This window comes from Lithobates pipiens, unplaced genomic scaffold (genome assembly GCF_037356315.1).
Source record: "Lithobates pipiens isolate NorthernLeopardFrog02 unplaced genomic scaffold, aLitPip1_a1.2 Scaffold_28, whole genome shotgun sequence".
NCBI classification, from domain to species: domain Eukaryota; kingdom Metazoa; phylum Chordata; class Amphibia; order Anura; family Ranidae; genus Lithobates; species Lithobates pipiens.
Genome location: NW_027507789.1, coordinates 227,519,084 through 227,538,556, shown reverse-complemented (window position 1 = coordinate 227,538,556; position 19,473 = coordinate 227,519,084). Strand labels below are relative to the sequence as shown.

Sequence of the window (19,473 nt, the reverse complement as noted above, 5' to 3'; positions counted from 1 at the left end):
GAAGCCGTACTTACCTCTATCTCCGCTAGTAACGATTTTAACCGCGACAGATCCTTGGTTACCATCCCATTCTAGAGGAGAGGAGAGAGGAGAGAGAGATGGACAGTTAGAGGATCTTATATTCATTTCTTTATTCAAATGACAGCATACTTTAAAATCTCCTAAAGAGGGATTCCGCCCAAAAAAAAAAAAATATTAAAAGCCAGCAGCTATAAATACTACAGCTGCTGACTTTTAATAAATGGACACTCACCTGTCCCGGGTTCCAGCGATGCCGGCAGCCGAGGCCGATCGACCGCTCGGGCCTCGGCTGCTGCCATTCGAGGTGAGGGAATCACCAATAGGAAAATCTCCACGCAATAGGAAATCTCCACGCTGTCACTGGGACCCGTGTGTGTCCCAGCAGACAGTACGGCAGGGCAGGAAATGGCGTAGACTCCCATGGGAGTCTATGCCCGGAAGTGAGTGAAAATACCTGTCTTTGACAGGTATCTCCACCCCCCTCCCCCCTGAAAGGTGTCAATTGTGACACCGGAGGGGGGTTCCGATCAGCGGAGGTTCCACTTTAACCTTCTATTTCTGACACTTGTTTACAAGGTAAAATCTATATATATATATATATATATATATATATATATATATATATATATATATATATATATATATATAATGTTTGGGGGTTCTAAAATAATTTGCACGGGAGGTCTGGGGCTCAAATTCTCGCTCTAACGATCGCGGGAATACCTCACCACGCGTGGTGCGATCACCGTTTATATATACGTGCGGGAGTAAAGTATGCATACGCATTTATGTGTATGTGTGTTGGGACGGGGCGCTTTACATTTTTAGTTTTGTTTATTAAAGTTATACAATAAAAACTTCTTTTTTTTTTTTTTAGAACATCTCCTGTGACGGCATGGGGCATGACAGGTGCTCTTCATGGAGAGATTTGGGGTCTATTACCCCAAATATCTCCTCTGGCCTCTCATGCAGACGATCAGAGACAGATCTGTCCGATCGGTTGCTTTCCTGGCCGCCAGGTAAACAAAGGGGTAGAACAAGAAGTGACAAACTACTTGTCGCCCACCCCCCCCGTCCCCCCCAGCTTTCCAGGGTTACAGAGAGAGGGGAATGACGTCATTTCCTCTCTCTGTACAGGGACCTCCATTGCTGCTGATCGCATCATCGCTCCTGGTCTCCGCAATGGGACCGGAGAGGCGGCGGGGGAGGGACCCCCTTCTGTCCTCGAGTGGCTAGTTAGCCAATCAGATGACTTCTGCAAAAAAAAAAAAGAATTGGGGGCTGAAAAAGAATGATGAGGGAATGACGCCTGTAGGTGTGGGGATCATCCCGGTATAACCACAGAAACCTGAGGACGTACCGGTACGTACCTTGGCCAGCAAGTGGCTAATCCCAGATCTCTTAGTAAAAAGTACCTGATACATGCCTATTGCTATCACAGAGATATTTATAGTCCCTGTGAAAACAAATAAAAGTGACCAAAAAAAAAAAAAAGGGGAAAAAAAAAAATGTAACTATTTATACTTTTTTTGCTAGAAAATGACATAAAACCCCCAAACATTGCATATCTTTTTTTTTTTTTAGCAGAGACCCTAGAGAATAAAATTGCAGTCATTGCAACTTATCAGCAATTTTTCAAACGCGTTTCCAAAAAAATAAAAAACAGTTTCATGCATTAAAATAAAAACATAATAAAGTTAAAGCGGTAGTAAACCCGCTAATTTTATTTTCATTTTTTGCCACCTGCAAAGGAAAAGGCATAATGAGCTAGTATGCACCGTATACTAGGTCATTATGAAATACTTACCTTAGAACGAGGCCCCGACATCTGGTCCGATCCACACCAAGGGAGCTGACATGCTCCCTCTGCGTTTCTTCCGGGTATCGCGGCTCCGGCCACTCACAGCGCCGCGGTCTCCGGCGACTGCCGGGCTTTCAGCCGAGAATCCCCTTGTGTGCATGCGCCGCTGCAGTCAGCGGCGCATACCGAGGGGAATATCTCCTAAACCTGAGATATTTTTTTTACCTACAAGTAAGCCTTATTATAGGCTTTCCTGTAGGTAAAAGTAAAAAAAATGAGTATACAACCACTTTAACCCAATTTCCTTTTTCATATTGTGAAAGACGGTGTTACACCGAGTAAATGGATAGCCAACATGTCACGCTTCAAAAATTGCACACGCTCGTGGAATGGCGACAAACTTTCGTACTTAAAAATCCCCATAGGTGACGCTTGAAATTTTTATAGGTTACATGTTTTGAGTTACAGAGGAGATCTAGGGCTAGAATTCTTGCTCTCGTTCCAACGATGGCAGCGATACCTCACGTGTAGTTTGAACGACGTTTACATATGGGGGAGCGACTTATGATTGCGTCTGGTTCTGCGAACAAGCACGCATTTATTTTTCTACTTCTTTATCTTCATTTTTTTTTTGGGTCACTTATTCCTATTACAATAGGAATATGGCATGACCGGTCCTCTTTAGAGTGAGATTTGGAGGTCGGAATATGGCATGACCGGTCCTCTTTACAGTGAGATTTGGAGGTCGGAATATGGCATGACCGGTCCTCTTTACAGTGAGATTTGGAGGTCGGAATATGGCATGACCGGTCCTCTTTACAGTGAGATTTGGAGGTCAGAATATGGCATGACCGGTCCTCTTTACAGTGAGATTTGGAGGTCGGAATATGGCATGACCGGTCCTCTTTACAGTGAGATTTGGAGGTCGGAATATGGCATGACCGGTCCTCTTTACAGTGAGATTTGGAGGTCGGAATATGGCATGACCGGTCCTCTTTACAGTGAGATTTGGAGGTCGGAATATGGCATGACCGGTCCTCTTTACAGTGAGATTTGGAGGTCAGAATATGGCATGACCGGTCCTCTTTACAGTGAGATTTGGAGGTCAGAATATGGCATGACCGGTCCTCTTTACAGTGAGATTTGGAGGTCAGAATATGGCATGACCGGTCCTCTTTACAGTGAGATTTGGAGGTCAGAATATGGCATGACCGGTCCTCTTTACAGTGAGATTTGGAGGTCAGAATATGGCATGACCGGTCCTCTTTACAGTGAGATTTGGAGGTCGGAATATGGCATGACCGGTCCTCTTTACAGTGAGATTTGGAGGTCAGAATATGGCATGACCGGTCCTCTTTAGAGTGAGATTTGGAGGTCGGAATATGGCATGACCGGTCCTCTTTACAGTGAGATTTGGAGGTCGGAATATGGCATGACCGGTCCTCTTTACAGTGAGATTTGGAGGTCAGAATATGGCATGACCGGTCCTCTTTACAGTGAGATTTGGAGGTCAGAATATGGCATGACCGGTCCTCTTTACAGTGAGATTTGGAGGTCAGAATATGGCATGACCGGTCCTCTTTACAGTGAGATTTGGAGGTCAGAATATGGCATGACCGGTCCTCTTTACAGTGAGATTTGGAGGTCGGAATATGGCATGACCGGTCCTCTTTACAGTGAGATTTGGAGGTCAATAAGACCCCACATCTCACCTCTAGGCTGGGAAACCTGAAATAAAAAAAAGTAAAGACGATCTTGACTTCCCAGCTGAAAACGGCTCCATTTTTTTTTTTTTCAAAAGTAGAGGCCGGGCGTGACGTCACAACATCGCGCCCGGCTTCTGAACGATCAGAGAGACGTTGTGGACCATCTGGCCCCACCGGAAATCTCTGTGGTCATCATCCAGTGCCGGTCGGATTCCTTCTCCGGCTCGCTGATCGCAGGAGCGAGCTGGGAGAAGCACCAGAGGGTGTCGGGAGGTCCCTTCCCGCCAGCTGCAAGAACGATCAAGCGGCTGAACAGCCGATACGATTGTTCTGATGGTGAAAGGAATCGCCGGTGTTCTGCCGTATAGTGTCCGGCCATCATATAGCGTCTGCCCCGTACTGCGCATGCGCAGTACAGAGCAGACGAAGCTTCGGAAAATTTCCGAAGCTGAACGGCGCCTGCACCGTGAGTGGAGGTGGTAGCCCCACCATCCAAGCGGACATAGGGTTGTGAGTATTAAAGGGCCCCTCGCAGGCGAGCTTAGCTCGCCACGCTTCGGGCTCGGCATCGCTGCGCTCGGCTCTTTTTTATTCCTACTCTATGTCCACATGGATAGTGGGGATAGAACATGGACTCACGGCGCAGGCGCCGTTCATCCTCGGGAATTTTCGGAATCTGTGTTGCTGTGTACTGCGCATGCGCAGTACACAGCGGACACTATCCGATGGAGGACGTTATTAGACAAGACACCGGCAGTAAAAGATGATATCTGAGTGATGCCTGTAACTGCACCCATCATTCAGAGATCACGGCTCAGATTCAGGGACGTCATATGACGTTGGGCGGGCGAGAAGCAGTTTAAACCCCCTTCTACTCCCTTGTAGACTCCTGAGATGTATGACATCATTTGCCTAGGCAAGAAACCAGGAAGTAACTGAAGAAAAAAAAAAAAAATTAAATATAATAAAATTTCCTATCAATTTACTAATGTTAGCAGGATGAGGATTACAACTGATCAGTGTTGATTGGGAGAGTGAAGTTCCACTTACCAGAGGTTCCCCGATGAGCGTTTTGGACAACACGCTTGCCACGACCTGCAGCTTTCCTTCCAGGTGTAAACAGCAAAGTACGGCGTGAACGGAGGCGTCCAGCTGGGTCCGGCCGGCGCCAAGGACTGCGGAGACACAAAAGACTTGGGTTGCAGACACTGCTCCTGTATTATACCATTATAAAAAAAAACGGATACAGAGACATTTACTACCCCCCCTCCCCCTCCTATGGCCAGGGCTATGCTGGGCCCTCCATGATGGGACAGATCCAGGTCCAAACCTGTCCCAACCAAACGAAAAATGAAGCACATAAAATCAACAAGATCAAAAACGGGGCATTCAATTGTTTGCATTGCGACCATGATCAGTAATCGCAGGGGCAAGTCACAGGCTTCTGCAGACTATTTCTCCAGCCCAGCCTTTTGGTTACGGAGCTTTTGGGGGATGGGGGGGTAATCAATGAATAAGTGGGGCAGCGTCACTGCACTTGTGTACCATTGAAAAACTATGAAGCCCCCCCCTACTGGGGTGGCGGATGGGACTTGTAACCTTTCCATTCAGAGATCCGATGAATGAATCTGAACGGATGATGCAGTCATGTACAACTGCACCAAGTAAAAAAAGAAAAGAAATCATATATAAAAAAAATATATAAATAAAAAATATAATAAACATAATAAAGAATACTTTGGACAAAAAAAGCCTGAAGAATCAGCTGTATAATGGCTCCACGTTGCATGAAATCCAGCCTGACTACTATCTAGTCTTAAGTGACCCCCCCCCCCCCCGCCCCCCACATATACTACCCTACCCTATATGAAAAGAATCTATGTACTTCCCTATTTTTTAGTCCAGTTTGGACTGGTCAAATATTCAGCATCTCCGGCTCCAATGTGTTGGTCTGCGGCAGCTGCAGGGGAGAGGAGGGAGCATTCAACAACGGATGAGAATTCTGGGAGCCATGACATCACTTCACAGGCTCCCTTGTCCCACCCATTTGTCAGCTCTCCCCTGCAGGCGATGCCGACTGACACAGGGGAGTCGGGGCTGAAGATCATGTGAACGGACTGGACTACAAATAGTTAAATATATACAATGTTTTTACATAGGGTAGGCAGCATAGGTGGGGGGTGGGCGGGGTAGGCAGCATAGGTGCAGGGAGGGGGGGGGGGCAACATATTTAAGACTAGCAAGTGTTAGGCAGTAATTCTACCTCAACCTGTTCCCAACCAGCCGCTGCAGTTATACTGCAGCAGGTTGGCTCCCGTGCGCAAATTGCCGTACATGACGGCGGTCCATGCACCAGCTTTTGCGGGCACGCCGCGTAACACGAGAGCTCGCCCGTGATAGCCGTCGTGGGAAAGGGAGGCAGAACTGGGATCTTCCTTAGTAAACAAGGCGGATCCCCGTTCTGAAAGGAGAGAGAGATCCGCCGTTCCTAATGATCAAGAACAGCGATCTCTCTCTTCTCCCAGTCAGTCCCCCCCCCCCCCCCCCTTATAAACACCTCCCTAGGACACACTTAGCCCCTTGATCGCCCCCCTAGCGTTGACCCCTTCTTTGCCAGTGACATTTATACAGTGATCAGTGCATTTTTATAGCACTGATCCATGTATTGGTGTTACTAGTCACCAAAAAGTATCATTTAGATTTGTCTGCATCAATGTCGCAGTCCCGCAAAAAAAAAAAAAAAAAAAAAAAAAAAAAAAAAAAAAAATCGCAGATTAATGCCATTACTAGTAAAAACAATAGAAAAAATAAAAAGTACTTAAATCTTTCCCATAGTTTGTAGACGCAATAACTTTTGCCCAAACCAATCAATATAGGCTTATTGCGATTTTATTTTAACCAAAAATATGTGGCAGAATATATATCTGCCTAAACTGACGAATGCATTTGTTTTTTATATATATATAATTATTTTTTTTTTTGTATATTTATTATAGCAGAAAAAACTAACTTTTTTTTTTTTTTTTTTACAATTGTGTCTTTTTTTGTTTATAGTGCAAAAAAATAAAAAAAAGAGGTGATCAAATAGCACCTAAAGGAAGCTCTATTTGTGGGGGAAAAAAGGACATCAATTTAGTTTGGCTAACAAGTCGCACGACCGCGCAATTGTCAGTTAAAGCGACGCAGTGCCAGATCGCCAAAAAAATAAAATGACCAAGTCATTAAGGGGGTAAATCCTTCTGGGGCTGAAGTGGTTAAAGTGGAACTTCCGCTTGTTGAATCCGAACCCCCTTCCGCTGCCACATTTAGCACTTTTTTTTTGGAGTGGGCGGGGGAAGGGGAGCGGGTACCTGGTTTTGGACAGGTATAAGCTCCCACCTCCGGTCAGATTTCCGCAGCGATATGAGTGGAAGTTCACCCCTCCCCCCCCCCCCCTTCACCTTGCAGCCTCCTGGGACATCGCAGGTCTCAGAAGACTGCAGGACCATTCAGAAAGCGCAGCCCACGCATGCACTGTAGGAGAACGGATGCCGCAAGGCTTCACTGCCAGTGTCCCCAGTGCCTGGACCCAAAGCCCAATGAAGATCCGGTTTAGGTGAGGACATCACTGGATCTCAGGACAGGTAAGTGTCCTTCTATTAAAAGTCAGCAGCTACGGGATTGGCAGAGGATTTGTAGCTGCTGACTTTTCATTTTCTGTGGGGGCCGGAGCTCCTCTTTAAGGATACATTGCACATGAATGTGTGTATTTGTGAGATCCTGAAAGCTCCGGGAAAAGCTCCGTGTACATCACACTGAAGACATTTAGTGGTGTCCATCAACAGATCACAGCCAATGAGAGAGCAGGGGGTGGGGCCGAGCCGCGCTCTGTGTGTGAATGGCACAAAGGGCAGTGGCTCAAGAGCAAGCCTGCTTGGGCCCCTCCCACATTTGAAAATAAAATAAAATCTGTCTTTAATATCACTTTAAGATTTACGCACTATATAGTGTGAGGGCCAATAGAAAAAAAATCTATTTCATTAAAAGCCAATCAGGTAGGCTCTTGCACTATATGGCAGTTGGCAAGTGTAGAAAGAGATTGTACAATCAGATTGTAACATATAATCAGCCATATAAAAGTCGTTATGGTAACCAGCAGTATGTGGACTCACCCAATTTACAGTCTTCGTCGGCCTTGTCATAATTTTTCTGAAACAGAAAGAAAAAACAGTAAGGAGGTCAGTAACAGATTCTTCCATAACCCCGCACACCTCTCTACCCCACCGAGCCATGCAGTCTGTGCTGCTCAGGGCAAACCAACCAGAGCGCAGATGCGTCTGCCCGGGCAAACCAATCAGAGCGCAGATGCGTCTGCTCGGGCAAACCAATCAGAGCGCAGATGCGTCTGCTCGGGCAAACCAACCAGAGCGCAGATGCGTCTGCTCGGGCAAACCAACCAGAGCGCAGATGCGTCTGCTCGGGCAAACCAACCACAGCGCAGATGCGTCTGCTCGGGCAAACCAACCACAGCGCAGACGCGTCTGCTCGGGCAAACCAACCAGAGCGCAGACGCGTCTGCTCGGGCAAACCAACCAGAGCGCAGATGCGTCTGCTCGGGCAAACCAACCAGAGCGCAGATGTGTCTGCCCGGGCAAACCAACCAGAGCGCAGATGCGTCTGCTCGGGCAAACCAACCAGAGCGCAGATGTGTCTGCCCGGGCAAACCAACCAGAGCGCAGATGTGTCTGCCCGGGCAAACCAACCAGAGCGCAGATGCGTCTGCTCGGGCAAACCAACCAGAGCGCAGATGCGTCTGCTCGGGCAAACCAACCACAGCGCAGACGCGTCTGCTCGGGCAAACCAACCAGAGCGCAGACGCGTCTGCTCGGGCAAACCAACCAGAGCGCAGATGCGTCTGCTCGGGCAAACCAACCAGAGCGCAGATGCGTCTGCTCGGGCAAACCAACCAGAGCGCAGATGTGTCTGCCCGGGCAAACCAACCAGAGCGCAGATGTGTCTGCCCGGGCAAACCAACCAGAGCGCAGATGCGTCTGCTCGGGCAAACCAACCAGAGCGCAGATGCGTCTGCTCAGGCAAACCATTTAGACTGCAGACCGCAGATGTGTCTGCGCAGACAAACCAATCAGGCTGCAGATTCCATGTACACAGAGTTGCGGAGGATGTGATGACACTCTGTATTTGCAGGGAGTATTATAGAGCGGTGTGCAGTACCTGTGACGTCATTCCTTTTCTCCAGCATTGATTGAAACGTCCAGGGTGGCAGCAGGAAGTTCCTGTCTACAGATCAGGTCATTTCCTGAAACTACAAGTCCCATGATGCTTTGTGTCAGGGCGGGTCTATGGACAGGACTGTATGCATTGCTTGCTGCACATCTATTACAAGCAGAGCTTGGTGTGGGTGTGACTGGGGGGGGGGGGGGGGGGAGGAGGGGGGATTCTATGCTTCAATCCATCCGATTCCACCTTTGTAGTCTCAGGAAGACAGAAGAAGTCTAAACATCACGGCTCCCGGCAGGAAGTGGCTGTGCGATGCTCACTGATCACTGCTGGAAGTAATGCCATCAGATGGAGGCAGGAAGTCACTACATCCATCCGGCTCTACAGAGCTTTTAAAAAGTAGGAAATGATTTTATAGAGGACGGTGCTGGACTGGGGTGCCCAGGGCATGCTGCTTCTCCTGTGAGTTACACTGTGCATATAGGAGAGCTACCAGCAAGTTAGAAAAGCAGAGCAAGCATTGTGTGTGTATAATATATATATATATATATATATATATATATATATCCCTTCCTCTCCTGATGAGCCGGCACAAACAAAACTCCTACCGGCAACTGCTAGTCTGCAGAGCTGACAGCTAATCAGATAGTTAAAAATAATAATAAAAAAAAAAAATAGAAACATTTCAGGAATTTGTTTATGAATCGCACAGAACGGATTCCCATGTGATTTCAGTGCGCTCATCTGAAATCGCACTGGAAAGCACTCAGACCCCTTTCACATTGGGGCTTTTTTCAGGCGCTTTAGCGTAAAAAATAAAAAAAATAAAAAAGCGTTTGAAAGAAGCCGCAACTGCAATCCCAATGTAAAAGCCAGAGTGCTTTCACACTGAGGCGCTGCGCTGGCAGGGCTTAAAAAAAAAAAAAAAAGTCCTGCAAGCAGCTTCTTTGCAGCGCTTTTGGAGCGGTGAATACACCGCTCCTACAGCGCCCCCTCCCATTGAAATCAATGGAAAGCGCCTACAAAACGCCTAAAAAGTGCTTTTGGCAGCAGAGTTTTGTGGGCGCTTTTAAGCCTTTATTTGGCCACTAGCAGGGGTTAAAAGCACCCCAATAGCGCTCGAAAACCGCTGGTAAAGTGCTGCTAGTTTAAGCGGCGCTTTACGGGCGTTTTTCGGGCGCTGACATTCTCAAAGGGCTCTTCAAGCACTTGGGCTTTCACATTGGGAATACAGATGAGGCTTCTTTCACAGGCGCTTTTTTTTTTTAATCCTAAAGCGCTTGAAAATTGCCCCAGTGTGAAAGGGGTCTAAAAAGTATTGCATTCGAAATGCTTTCTTTGCAATTTGTTTATGTAGCATCTTCCCGGTCCGGCCACCTAGGTGATTTCCTGACAAGGCCATTCCCTTGGACTCCCGAGATATCAGCATCATCTATCCCAGTCCATGGAAATTTCATAGTGTATGGGGCTTGACAGGTTCTCTTCTAAGATTGTCCTGTATTTGTCTCCATCCATCTTCCCATAACTCTGACCAGCTTCCCTGTCCCTGCTGAAGAAAACCATCCCCACCACATGATGCTGCCACCACCATGTCTCACGGTGGGGATGGTGTGTTCGGGGGATGGGCGGTGTTAGTTTTCCCCACACATAGAGTTTTGCTTTTAGGCCATAAAGTAGAATTTTGGTCTCCTCTGACCAGATCACCTTCTTCCACATGTTTGCTGCCCCCTCCCCCACATGGCTTCTCACAAACTACAAACAGGACTTCTTATGACTTTCTTTCTCCAATGTCTTTCTTCTTGTCACTCTTCCATAAAGGGCAGATTTGTGGAGAGACGACTAATAGTTGTCCTGTGGACAGATTCTCCCCCCTGAGCTGTGGATCTCTGCAGCTCCTCCAGAGTTACCATGGACCTCTTGGCTCTTCTCTGATGAATGCTCTCCTTGCCCGGCCCGGTCAGTTTAGGTGGACGGCCATGTCTTGGTAGGTTTGCAGTTGTGCCATACTCTTTCCATTTTCTGATGATGGATTGAACAGAGCTCCGTGAGATGGTCAAAGCTTGGAGATTTTATTATAACCCAACCCTGCTTTATACTTCTCCACAACTTCATCCCTGACCTGTCTGGTGTGTTCCTTGGCCTTCATGATGCTGTTTGTTCACTAAGGTTCTCTAACAAACCTCTGAGGGCTTCACAGAACAGCTGTATTTATACTGAGATTAAATTACACACTGTTGGACTCTATTTACTAATTAGGTGACTTCTGAAGGCAATTGGTTCCTCTAGATTTTAGTTAGGGGTATCAGAGTAAAGGTGGTGCCATACAAATGCCCCTCCCCCCCCCCCGACACTTTTCACATATTTATTTGTATCATTTATCATTTTCCTTCCACTTCACAATTATGTGACACTTTGTGTTGGTCCATCACATAAAATCCCAATAAAATACATTTATGTTTTTGGTTGTAACATGACATGTGGGAAATCTCAAGGGGTATGAATACTTTTTCAAGGCGCTGTATACGGATTTCTTCTTTACAGGGATATATAGGTTAGTGTTAGATGGTGGATCTCTGTAGATGAGGGGATTTAGTGTTAGGGTGGACTTCTAATTTAAGGATTTAAAAAGGAACACACATTACTGACAATATCCAAATGTTAAAGCAGAAATGGGAACAATGACGGGGAGCATTTAGAGAAAAAAAAAAAAATTAAAAATAATGAATTTGGGAACTGGAACTCTTCTTATCCACTTGAGCTCTGGAAGGTTTGGCCCCCTCCATGACCAGGCCATTTTTTTTTTTCTATTCAGCACTGCGCTACTTTTAACTAGTAGTTGCGCAGTCATGCAGCACTGTACCCAAATTTACATTTTTATCATCATTTTTCCCACACAAATAGGGCTTTCTATTGGTGATATTAAATCACCATTGGGGTTTTCAGTTTTTATTATATCAACGAAAAAAAAAATAACAAAAATTGTGGAAAAAAACATTTTTTTTCCTACTTTAGTATAAACATATATCCAATACAAAAAAAAAAATTTTTTTTTTTTTTTTAACGAAATAAAAGTAGGTCAAAATGTATTCTGCTACATATTTTTTTTGTTAAAATTTTTTTTCCCAATAAGTGTATATTGTTTGGTGAGCGTGAAAGTTAAAGCGCCTATAAAAATAAAAAATGCCATAAATCCCCTATTTTGTAAACTCTATCATTTTGAGCAAACCAATCAATATACGCTTATTGCAATTTTTTTTTTTTTTTATACCAGAAATATGTATAAGTATACATATCGGCCCAAACTGAGGAAAAAATTTGTTTTCTTTTTTTGAATATTTATTATAGCAAAAAGTAAAAAAATAAATAAATAAAAAAAAAAAAAAAGTTTGTTTTTTTCCCAAAATTGTCGTTCTTTTGTTTTTTTGAGCTATAAACAAACGCAGAAGTGATGAAATACCACCAAAAGAAATCTGTATTTGTGGGGGGGGGGGGGGGGGAAGCATGTAAATTTTGCTTGTGTACAAGGTCCCACGACCGCGCAATTGTCAGTTAAAGCAATGCAATTCCGAAGTGAAAAAAATGGCCTGGTCATTAAGGGTGCAAGTTCTTCTGGGGCTGAAGTGGTTAATCACCGCTGGGTTTTTTTTTGGTAGATTTTCCAAAAAAAAAAAAAAAAATTTCTCCTTCACTGATGTGCGCTAATGAGGTTGCACTGATGACGTGGCTCGGGTAGGCATTGCCGAGGGGCAGCACTCACTACTGCTGCCGCCCAAGGGCAGCGCCCCCTGCTGCCGCTGATAGACAGTTCTAGGGCTTTATTGTAATCAGGGCACAGATTACCTGTCCTGGTCTTCCCTGCAAGGAGATCCTGCTGATTGGCTCTCTGCCAGTGTGAGGCGAGGAGAGCCGATTACCAGCACCTCCACATTACATTGACGTGGATTGGACACAGCCGGTCACATGGTTACAGAGATCGGGGGGTCATGCCTTGTCCTAGTAACATGTTGCCGCGCTATGCTTCCCCCTTTCTGGAGCGCACTCATATTCGTCATACGACCTCACCCCAGGACGAGAGCCACACGGCTCCTCGGTCATGTGACGTTGGGCGGGCATTAAGTGGTTAAAGTAATGCAGTGCCTTACCACAAAAAAATGGCCTGGTCATGCGAGGAGGGGGATCTTTCGGGGGTCAAGTGGGTTTGCATTTAGGTTTAATACGGCTTTAATAAATGGCCAATAATTGCAAAGTGTGCAGGAACAAGAAATTCATATCCACACAAAATCTAAGGCTCACCATACATGCTGCAATCTCACTGTACAATCTTCTCTAGATCCTCAAACAACCATGTAATGTGAGGGCCCGATTAGAAACTGATAGGATAGGTCAGGTAGGTCATTTTGGGGAAAATCTAGATGAAATCGCACAAAGATTGTACAATCATATAGTAGTGTGTATGGGGAGCCATTGTAGATTGTGAAGTGTCCGGCCGGGGTCGGCAGGCGCGGTGGGTCACTCACCAGCTGAAGGAAAGAGGCGATTCTGTAGAGCAGGCTCTCGATCTTGATGCGGTTGACGTGGGTGGAGTTGGCCTTGGCGGGGTGTGCGCTCTTGTAGTGGCTGAGGGACAGGAGACACTCCGTGCAATGCTGCACCGCAGATTCATAATCCAGTCTTCTAAAGGAGTCACATGCTTGTTCACAGGGAAAGGCCAATCTTCTGTCTGCCATGACTCAGCGACAGAAATCCTATGGAGGGAAAAACACACAACGGGTCAGAGGAAACCCCGGCAGGGACAGCCTGACTTCTAGATTTAAATCATAATTTTTAAAGAGCAACTGTCATCTCTGCCCCGCAGCGGCTCCTCACAATGACCCGCCCGTCGGACCCCTGCACTGACCCCCCGCCCGTCGGACCCCTGCACTGACCCCCCGCCCGTCGGACCCCTGCACTGACCCCCCGCCCGTCGGACCCCTGCACTGACCCCCCGCCCGTCGGACCCCTGCACTGACCCCCCGCCCGTCGGACCCCTGCACTGACCCCTGCACTGACCCCCCGCCCCTTGGACCCCTGCACTGACCCCTGCACTGACCCCCCGCCCGTCGGACCCCTGCACTGACCCCCCGCCCGTCGGACCCCTTCACTGACCCCCCGCCCGTCGGACCCCTGCACTGACCCCCCGCCCGTCGGACCCCTGCACTGACCCCCCGCCCGTCGGACCCCTGCACTGACCCCCCGCCCGTCGGACCCCTGCACTGACCCCCCGCCCGTCGGACCCCTGCACTGACCCCCCGCCCGTCGGACCCCTGCACTGACCCCTGCACTGACCCCCCGCCCGTCGGACCCCTGCACTGACCCCTGCACTGACCCCCCGCCCGTCGGACCCCTGCACTGACCCCCCGCCCGTCGGACCCCTGCACTGACCCCCCCGCCCGTCGGACCCCTGCACTGACCCCCCCGCCCGTCGGACCCCTGCACTGACCCCCCCGCCCGTCGGACCCCTGCACTGACCCCCCCGCCCGTCGGACCCCTGCACGTCGGACCCCTGCACTGACCCCCCGCCCGTCGGACCCCTGCACTGACCCCTGCACTGACCCCCCGCCCCTTGGACCCCTGCACTGACCCCTGCACTGACCCCCCGCCCGTCGGACCCCTGCACTGACCCCCGCCCGTCGGACCCCTTCACTGACCCCCCGCCCGTCGGACCCCTGCACTGACCCCCCGCCCGTCGGACCCCTGCACTGACCCCCCGCCCGTCGGACCCCTGCACTGACCCCCCGCCCGTCGGACCCCTGCACTGACCCCCCGCCCGTCGGACCCCTGCACTGACCCCCCGCCCGTCGGACCCCTGCACTGACCCCTGCACTGACCCCCCGCCCGTCGGACCCCTGCACTGACCCCTGCACTGACCCCCCGCCCGTCGGACCCCTGCACTGACCCCCCGCCCGTCGGACCCCTGCACTGACCCCCCCGCCCGTCGGACCCCTGCACTGACCCCCCCGCCCGTCGGACCCCTGCACTGACCCCCCCGCCCGTCGGACCCCTGCACTGACCCCCCCGCCCGTCGGACCCCTGCACGTCGGACCCCTGCACTGACCCCCCCGCCCGTCGGACCCCTGCACTGACCCCCCCGCCCGTCAGACCCCTGCACTGACCCCCCCGCCCGTCAGACCCCTGCACTGACCCCCCCGCCCGTCAGACCCCTGCACTGACCCCCCCGCCCGTCAGACCCCTGCACTGACCCCCCCGCCCGTCAGACCCCTGCACTGACCCCCCCGCCCGTCAGACCCCTGCACTGACCCCCCCGCCCGTCAGACCCCTGCACTGACCCCCCCGCCCGTCAGACCCCTGCACTGACCCCCCCGCCCGTCAGACCCCTGCACTGACCCCCCCGCCCGTCAGACCCCTGCACTGACCCCCCCGCCCGTCAGACCCCTGCACTGACCCCCCCGCCCGTCAGACCCCTGCACTGACCCCCCCGCCCGTCAGACCCCTGCACTGACCCCCCGCCCGTCGGACCCCTCCACTGACCCCCCGCCCGTCGGACCCCTCCACTGACCCCCCCCGCCTGTCGGACCCCTCCACTGACCCCCCCCCCCGCCCGTCGGACCCCTCCACTGACCCCCGCCCGTCGGACCCCTCCACTGACAGTCCCATTCACTTTAATGGGGCGGCTGGTGATGCTGCAGTGACACAAGCTGAGGGACATGGCAGCAGCAGCAGGTGAGTGGACACCCGCTAATAGGCGCTGCCACAATGGGTCTGAAATGACAGGTGCTCTTTAAATGCAAGGACGCATTCTTGCTGGTCATTGGAATCTTTAGTATTTGCAAACAAAATGAAGGTTTCCCATTTAGAATAATAAGCTGTCAGGTTAGTAAAACATCGATATCATAACGGATTCAGTCATACAGTTTGTAGTGTACATAGATCTGCAAAACAATGGGATAAAGGAATATTCCTGAACTTTGGTTTATCTCATGGGTAATGTGACATTGTGTGACTGCATCAATGCAGTGCATGTTATCTCAGCTTGCAGAGCTTGGATTCAATGAATGAGTTTACCAAAAAATATAAATATTGCAGAATATACAGCCTCATGCTACATAACTAAGCTCCATTTCATGCCGAATAAACTGAATTATTAAAGTGGTTGTAAACCCATTACAACCACTTCAACCTACAGGTAAGCCCAGATTAAAGGCTCACCTGTAGGTGCAAGAAATATCTCCCAAAACTAAAAAGGTTTAGGAGATATTTGCAGGAATAGCGGCGCCGATGTCTATGGCGCATGCGCCGTAGATAAGGGGTGCATCTGTACTGAGCGTGCCGTTTCTAGCGGCGATCATGCAGTTAGTGGCGGCACCAGCGCGCATGTGACGTCATCACGGCTACGGCCAGTCACAGCGCCGGAGCCGCGATACCCAGAAGTCACTCCGGGATAGAAGGCGGCATCGGAGGAGGCGAACGAGGGCCGATGCCGGGGCTTCGATCTCTGGTAAGTAATTCATAATGAGCTAGTAGCATGCTACGCATACTAGCTCATTATGCCTTTGCCTTGCAGGGTGCATTTTATTTTTTTCCCCCCAGAGGTTTTACTTTAAACAGAAAACTATCTTTAGAAAGATTTTTACTCCAAAAGCATTTTATAAAAATTAATTTGATAAAAATCGAAAGAATCCGATTTAAAGAGAAAAAGAAAAAACAAATTCTGAGATTTTAAGGAGAAGGATAAAGCGAGGAATGGCTTCCTGGAGGTATAAGCATGTAATGAATCCTGGGAGACCGTACCCTGGGTGGGGGGTAATAATGCACTTGGAGGGAGGCCTACCAAGAGGCTAGAAAGGGCTGGGCTTCCATATGCGCGGCCGCACAAATTGCGGGAAAAATTGTGTGACTTTTATGTGGTGGCCGTGTGAAAGGGGCCAACTAGGGATAGATATCTATCTATCTATATCTCATACATAACACACACACAGAGAAATGACCCCCCCCCCCCCCAGGACTGGCCGACTGCGCTGTAGCCGTCATTTTGCTATAGCACGGTTGGCAAGTGGTAAAAACATAACTAAAGGCAACATTTTTTTTTTTAATGGCGTTGAGTGGACAGGGAGGAGCCCCCCGTCCAGCCCCTCCCCCTTCCCCGTCAGGTTTTGCTGTCCGTGTCCACGTTAGGGAAATTCGCCCTCTCCATTTGCAACGTTTTACCACGATCACCGAGAGTGGAAGGAAATCCCAAATTTTGGGTTGTCACCAGAACAGGAACAGAGAAGAAATCTTCCAATGGGGACATTAGTTCTGGTGACCTGCGGAGCCCCCGAGGGATTCTCTTCATTTGCAGGGATTTCTCCTCACTTCCTGTTTTGTCTAGGGGGGGACATAGTTATATAGTTACATAGTACGTGAGGTTGCAAAAAGACACAAGTCCAACCCATGTGTGTGATTATGTCAGTGTTACATTGTATATCATGTATGTTGTGTGATTATATGTCAGTGTTACATTGTATATCATGTATGTTGTGTGATTATATGTCAGTGTTACATTGTATATCATGTATGTTGTGTGATTATATGTCAGTGTTACATTGTATATCATGTATGTTGTGTGATTATATGTCAGTGTTACATTGTATATCATGTATGTTGTGTGATTATATGTCAGTGTTACATTGTATATCATGTATGTTGTGTGATTATATGTCAGTGTTACATTGTATATCATGTATGTTGTGTGATTATATGTCAGTGTTACATTGTATATCATGTATGTTGTGTGATTATATGTCAGTGTTACATTGTATATCATGTATGTTGTGTGATTATATGTCAGTGTTACATTGTATATCATGTATGTTGTGTGATTATATGTCAGTGTTACATTGTATATCATGTATGTTGTGTGATTATATATCAGTATTACATTGTATATCATGTATGTTGTGTGATTATATATCAGTATTACATTGTATATCATGTATGTTGTGTGATTATATGTCAGTATTACATTGTATATCATGTATGTTGTGTGATTATATGTCAGTATTACATTGTATATCATGTATGTTGTGTGATTATATATCAGTATTACATTGTATATCATGTATGTTGTGTGATTATATGTCAGTATTACATTGTATATCATGTATGTTGTGTGATTATATATCAGTATTACATTGTATATCATGTATGTTGTGTGATTATATATCAGTATTACATTGTATATCGTGTATGTCCGGCATTTATATGTTGTGGGGTCACCAGTCCGGCATTTATATGTTGTGGGGTCACCAGTCCGGCATTTATATATATTGTGGGGTCACCAGTCCGGCATTTATATATATTGTGGGGTCACCAGTCCGGCATTTATATATTGTGGGGTCACCAGTCCGGCATTTATATATTGTGGGGTCACCAGTCCCATATTTATATATTGTGGGGTCACCAGCCTTGTATTTATATATTGTGGGGTCACCAGTCCGGCATTTATATATTGTGGGGTCAGCAGTCCGGCATTTATATATTGTGGGGTCACCAGTCCGGTATTTTTATATTGTGGGGTCACCAGTCCGGTATTTTTATATTGTGGGGTCACCAGTCCGGTATTTGTATATTGTGGGGTCACCAGTCCGGTATTTGTATATTGTGGGGTCACCAGTCCGGTATTTGTATATTGTGGGGTCACCAGTCCGGTATTTGTATATTGTGGGGTCACCAGTCCGGTATTTGTATATTGTGGGGTCACCAGTCCGGTATTTGTATATTGTGGGGTCACCAGTCCGGTATTTTTATATTGTGGGGTCACCAGTCCGGCATTTATATATTGTGGGGTCACCAGTCCGGCATTTATATATTGTGGGGTCACCAGTCCGGTATTTTTATATTGTGGGGTCACCAGTCCGGTATTTCTATATTGTGGGGTCACCAGTCCGGCATTTATATATTGTGGGGTCACCAGTCCGGTATTTATATAATGAAATCATATCCCCTCTCACGCTTCTTTTCTCCAGAGAGAATAAGTTCAGTCACTCGTAATTTTCCCCAGACCCTGTACGTTTAGTTGCCCTTCTCTGGACTCTCTCCAGTTATCCTTCCTGAGGACTGGTGCCCAGCACTGGACGGAAGACTCCATGAAATCTCCCGAATGGGAGACAGATGGCAAAAAAAAAAAAAAAAAAAAAAAAAAAAAAAAAAAAAAACTGACAGGGGGTATAACCTATATATCTTTTTTTTACCATTACCTTGCACTGCCAGATAGACTCACCTAAGTCCCTCCTCCAAGTCCCTCGTCATTGGCAGGTACAGAAAAACGTAAATCCAGCGCTGCAAATGGAGCCAGAGATTGCTGTGATGTCATCCTCTTCTGGATCCTGAGAGAACCCTGCCGCTGGACATCCAATAAGATGATGTGGACACCAGGAGGAGAAACCAAAGCAGGAGGTCAGCAGAAGACTTGGAGCCGCAGCGTCACATGACTTGGGCTTAAAGTAAAAAAGTGCGTTTTTATATGGATGTTTTTTTTTTTTGTTTTGTTTTTTAACATATCCTGTAGTGGGGCTTAAAAGCTGAAATCACAAAGTCACCGATATCTTAATTATCCAGCAGCAGAGTCATACACTGTGTTGGGCCTCATATACTCAGGGCGACCTGATCCACGCCGGGCCGCGTTTACCGGCACAGGGAGATACGGGTGTTGCCTGCATCTATGCAGCCGCTGCCTTCCAATAGACAGTA

The 19,473-nt window shown here is 48.0% G+C and overlaps 1 protein-coding gene across 1 annotated transcript in view; it reads right to left on the bottom strand.

The window, feature by feature from the left end:
- Positions 1-19,473, bottom strand: part of HELZ (helicase with zinc finger) — a gene marked incomplete in the record, with an annotated part of 102,107 nt that overhangs the window by 61,919 nt on the left and 20,715 nt on the right. The window contains 4 exon segments of the mRNA XM_077460648.1: positions 15-71; positions 4,579-4,703; positions 7,680-7,716; positions 13,263-13,490. Of these exon segments, the coding sequence (XP_077316774.1) occupies positions 15-71; positions 4,579-4,703; positions 7,680-7,716; positions 13,263-13,472 (429 nt within the window).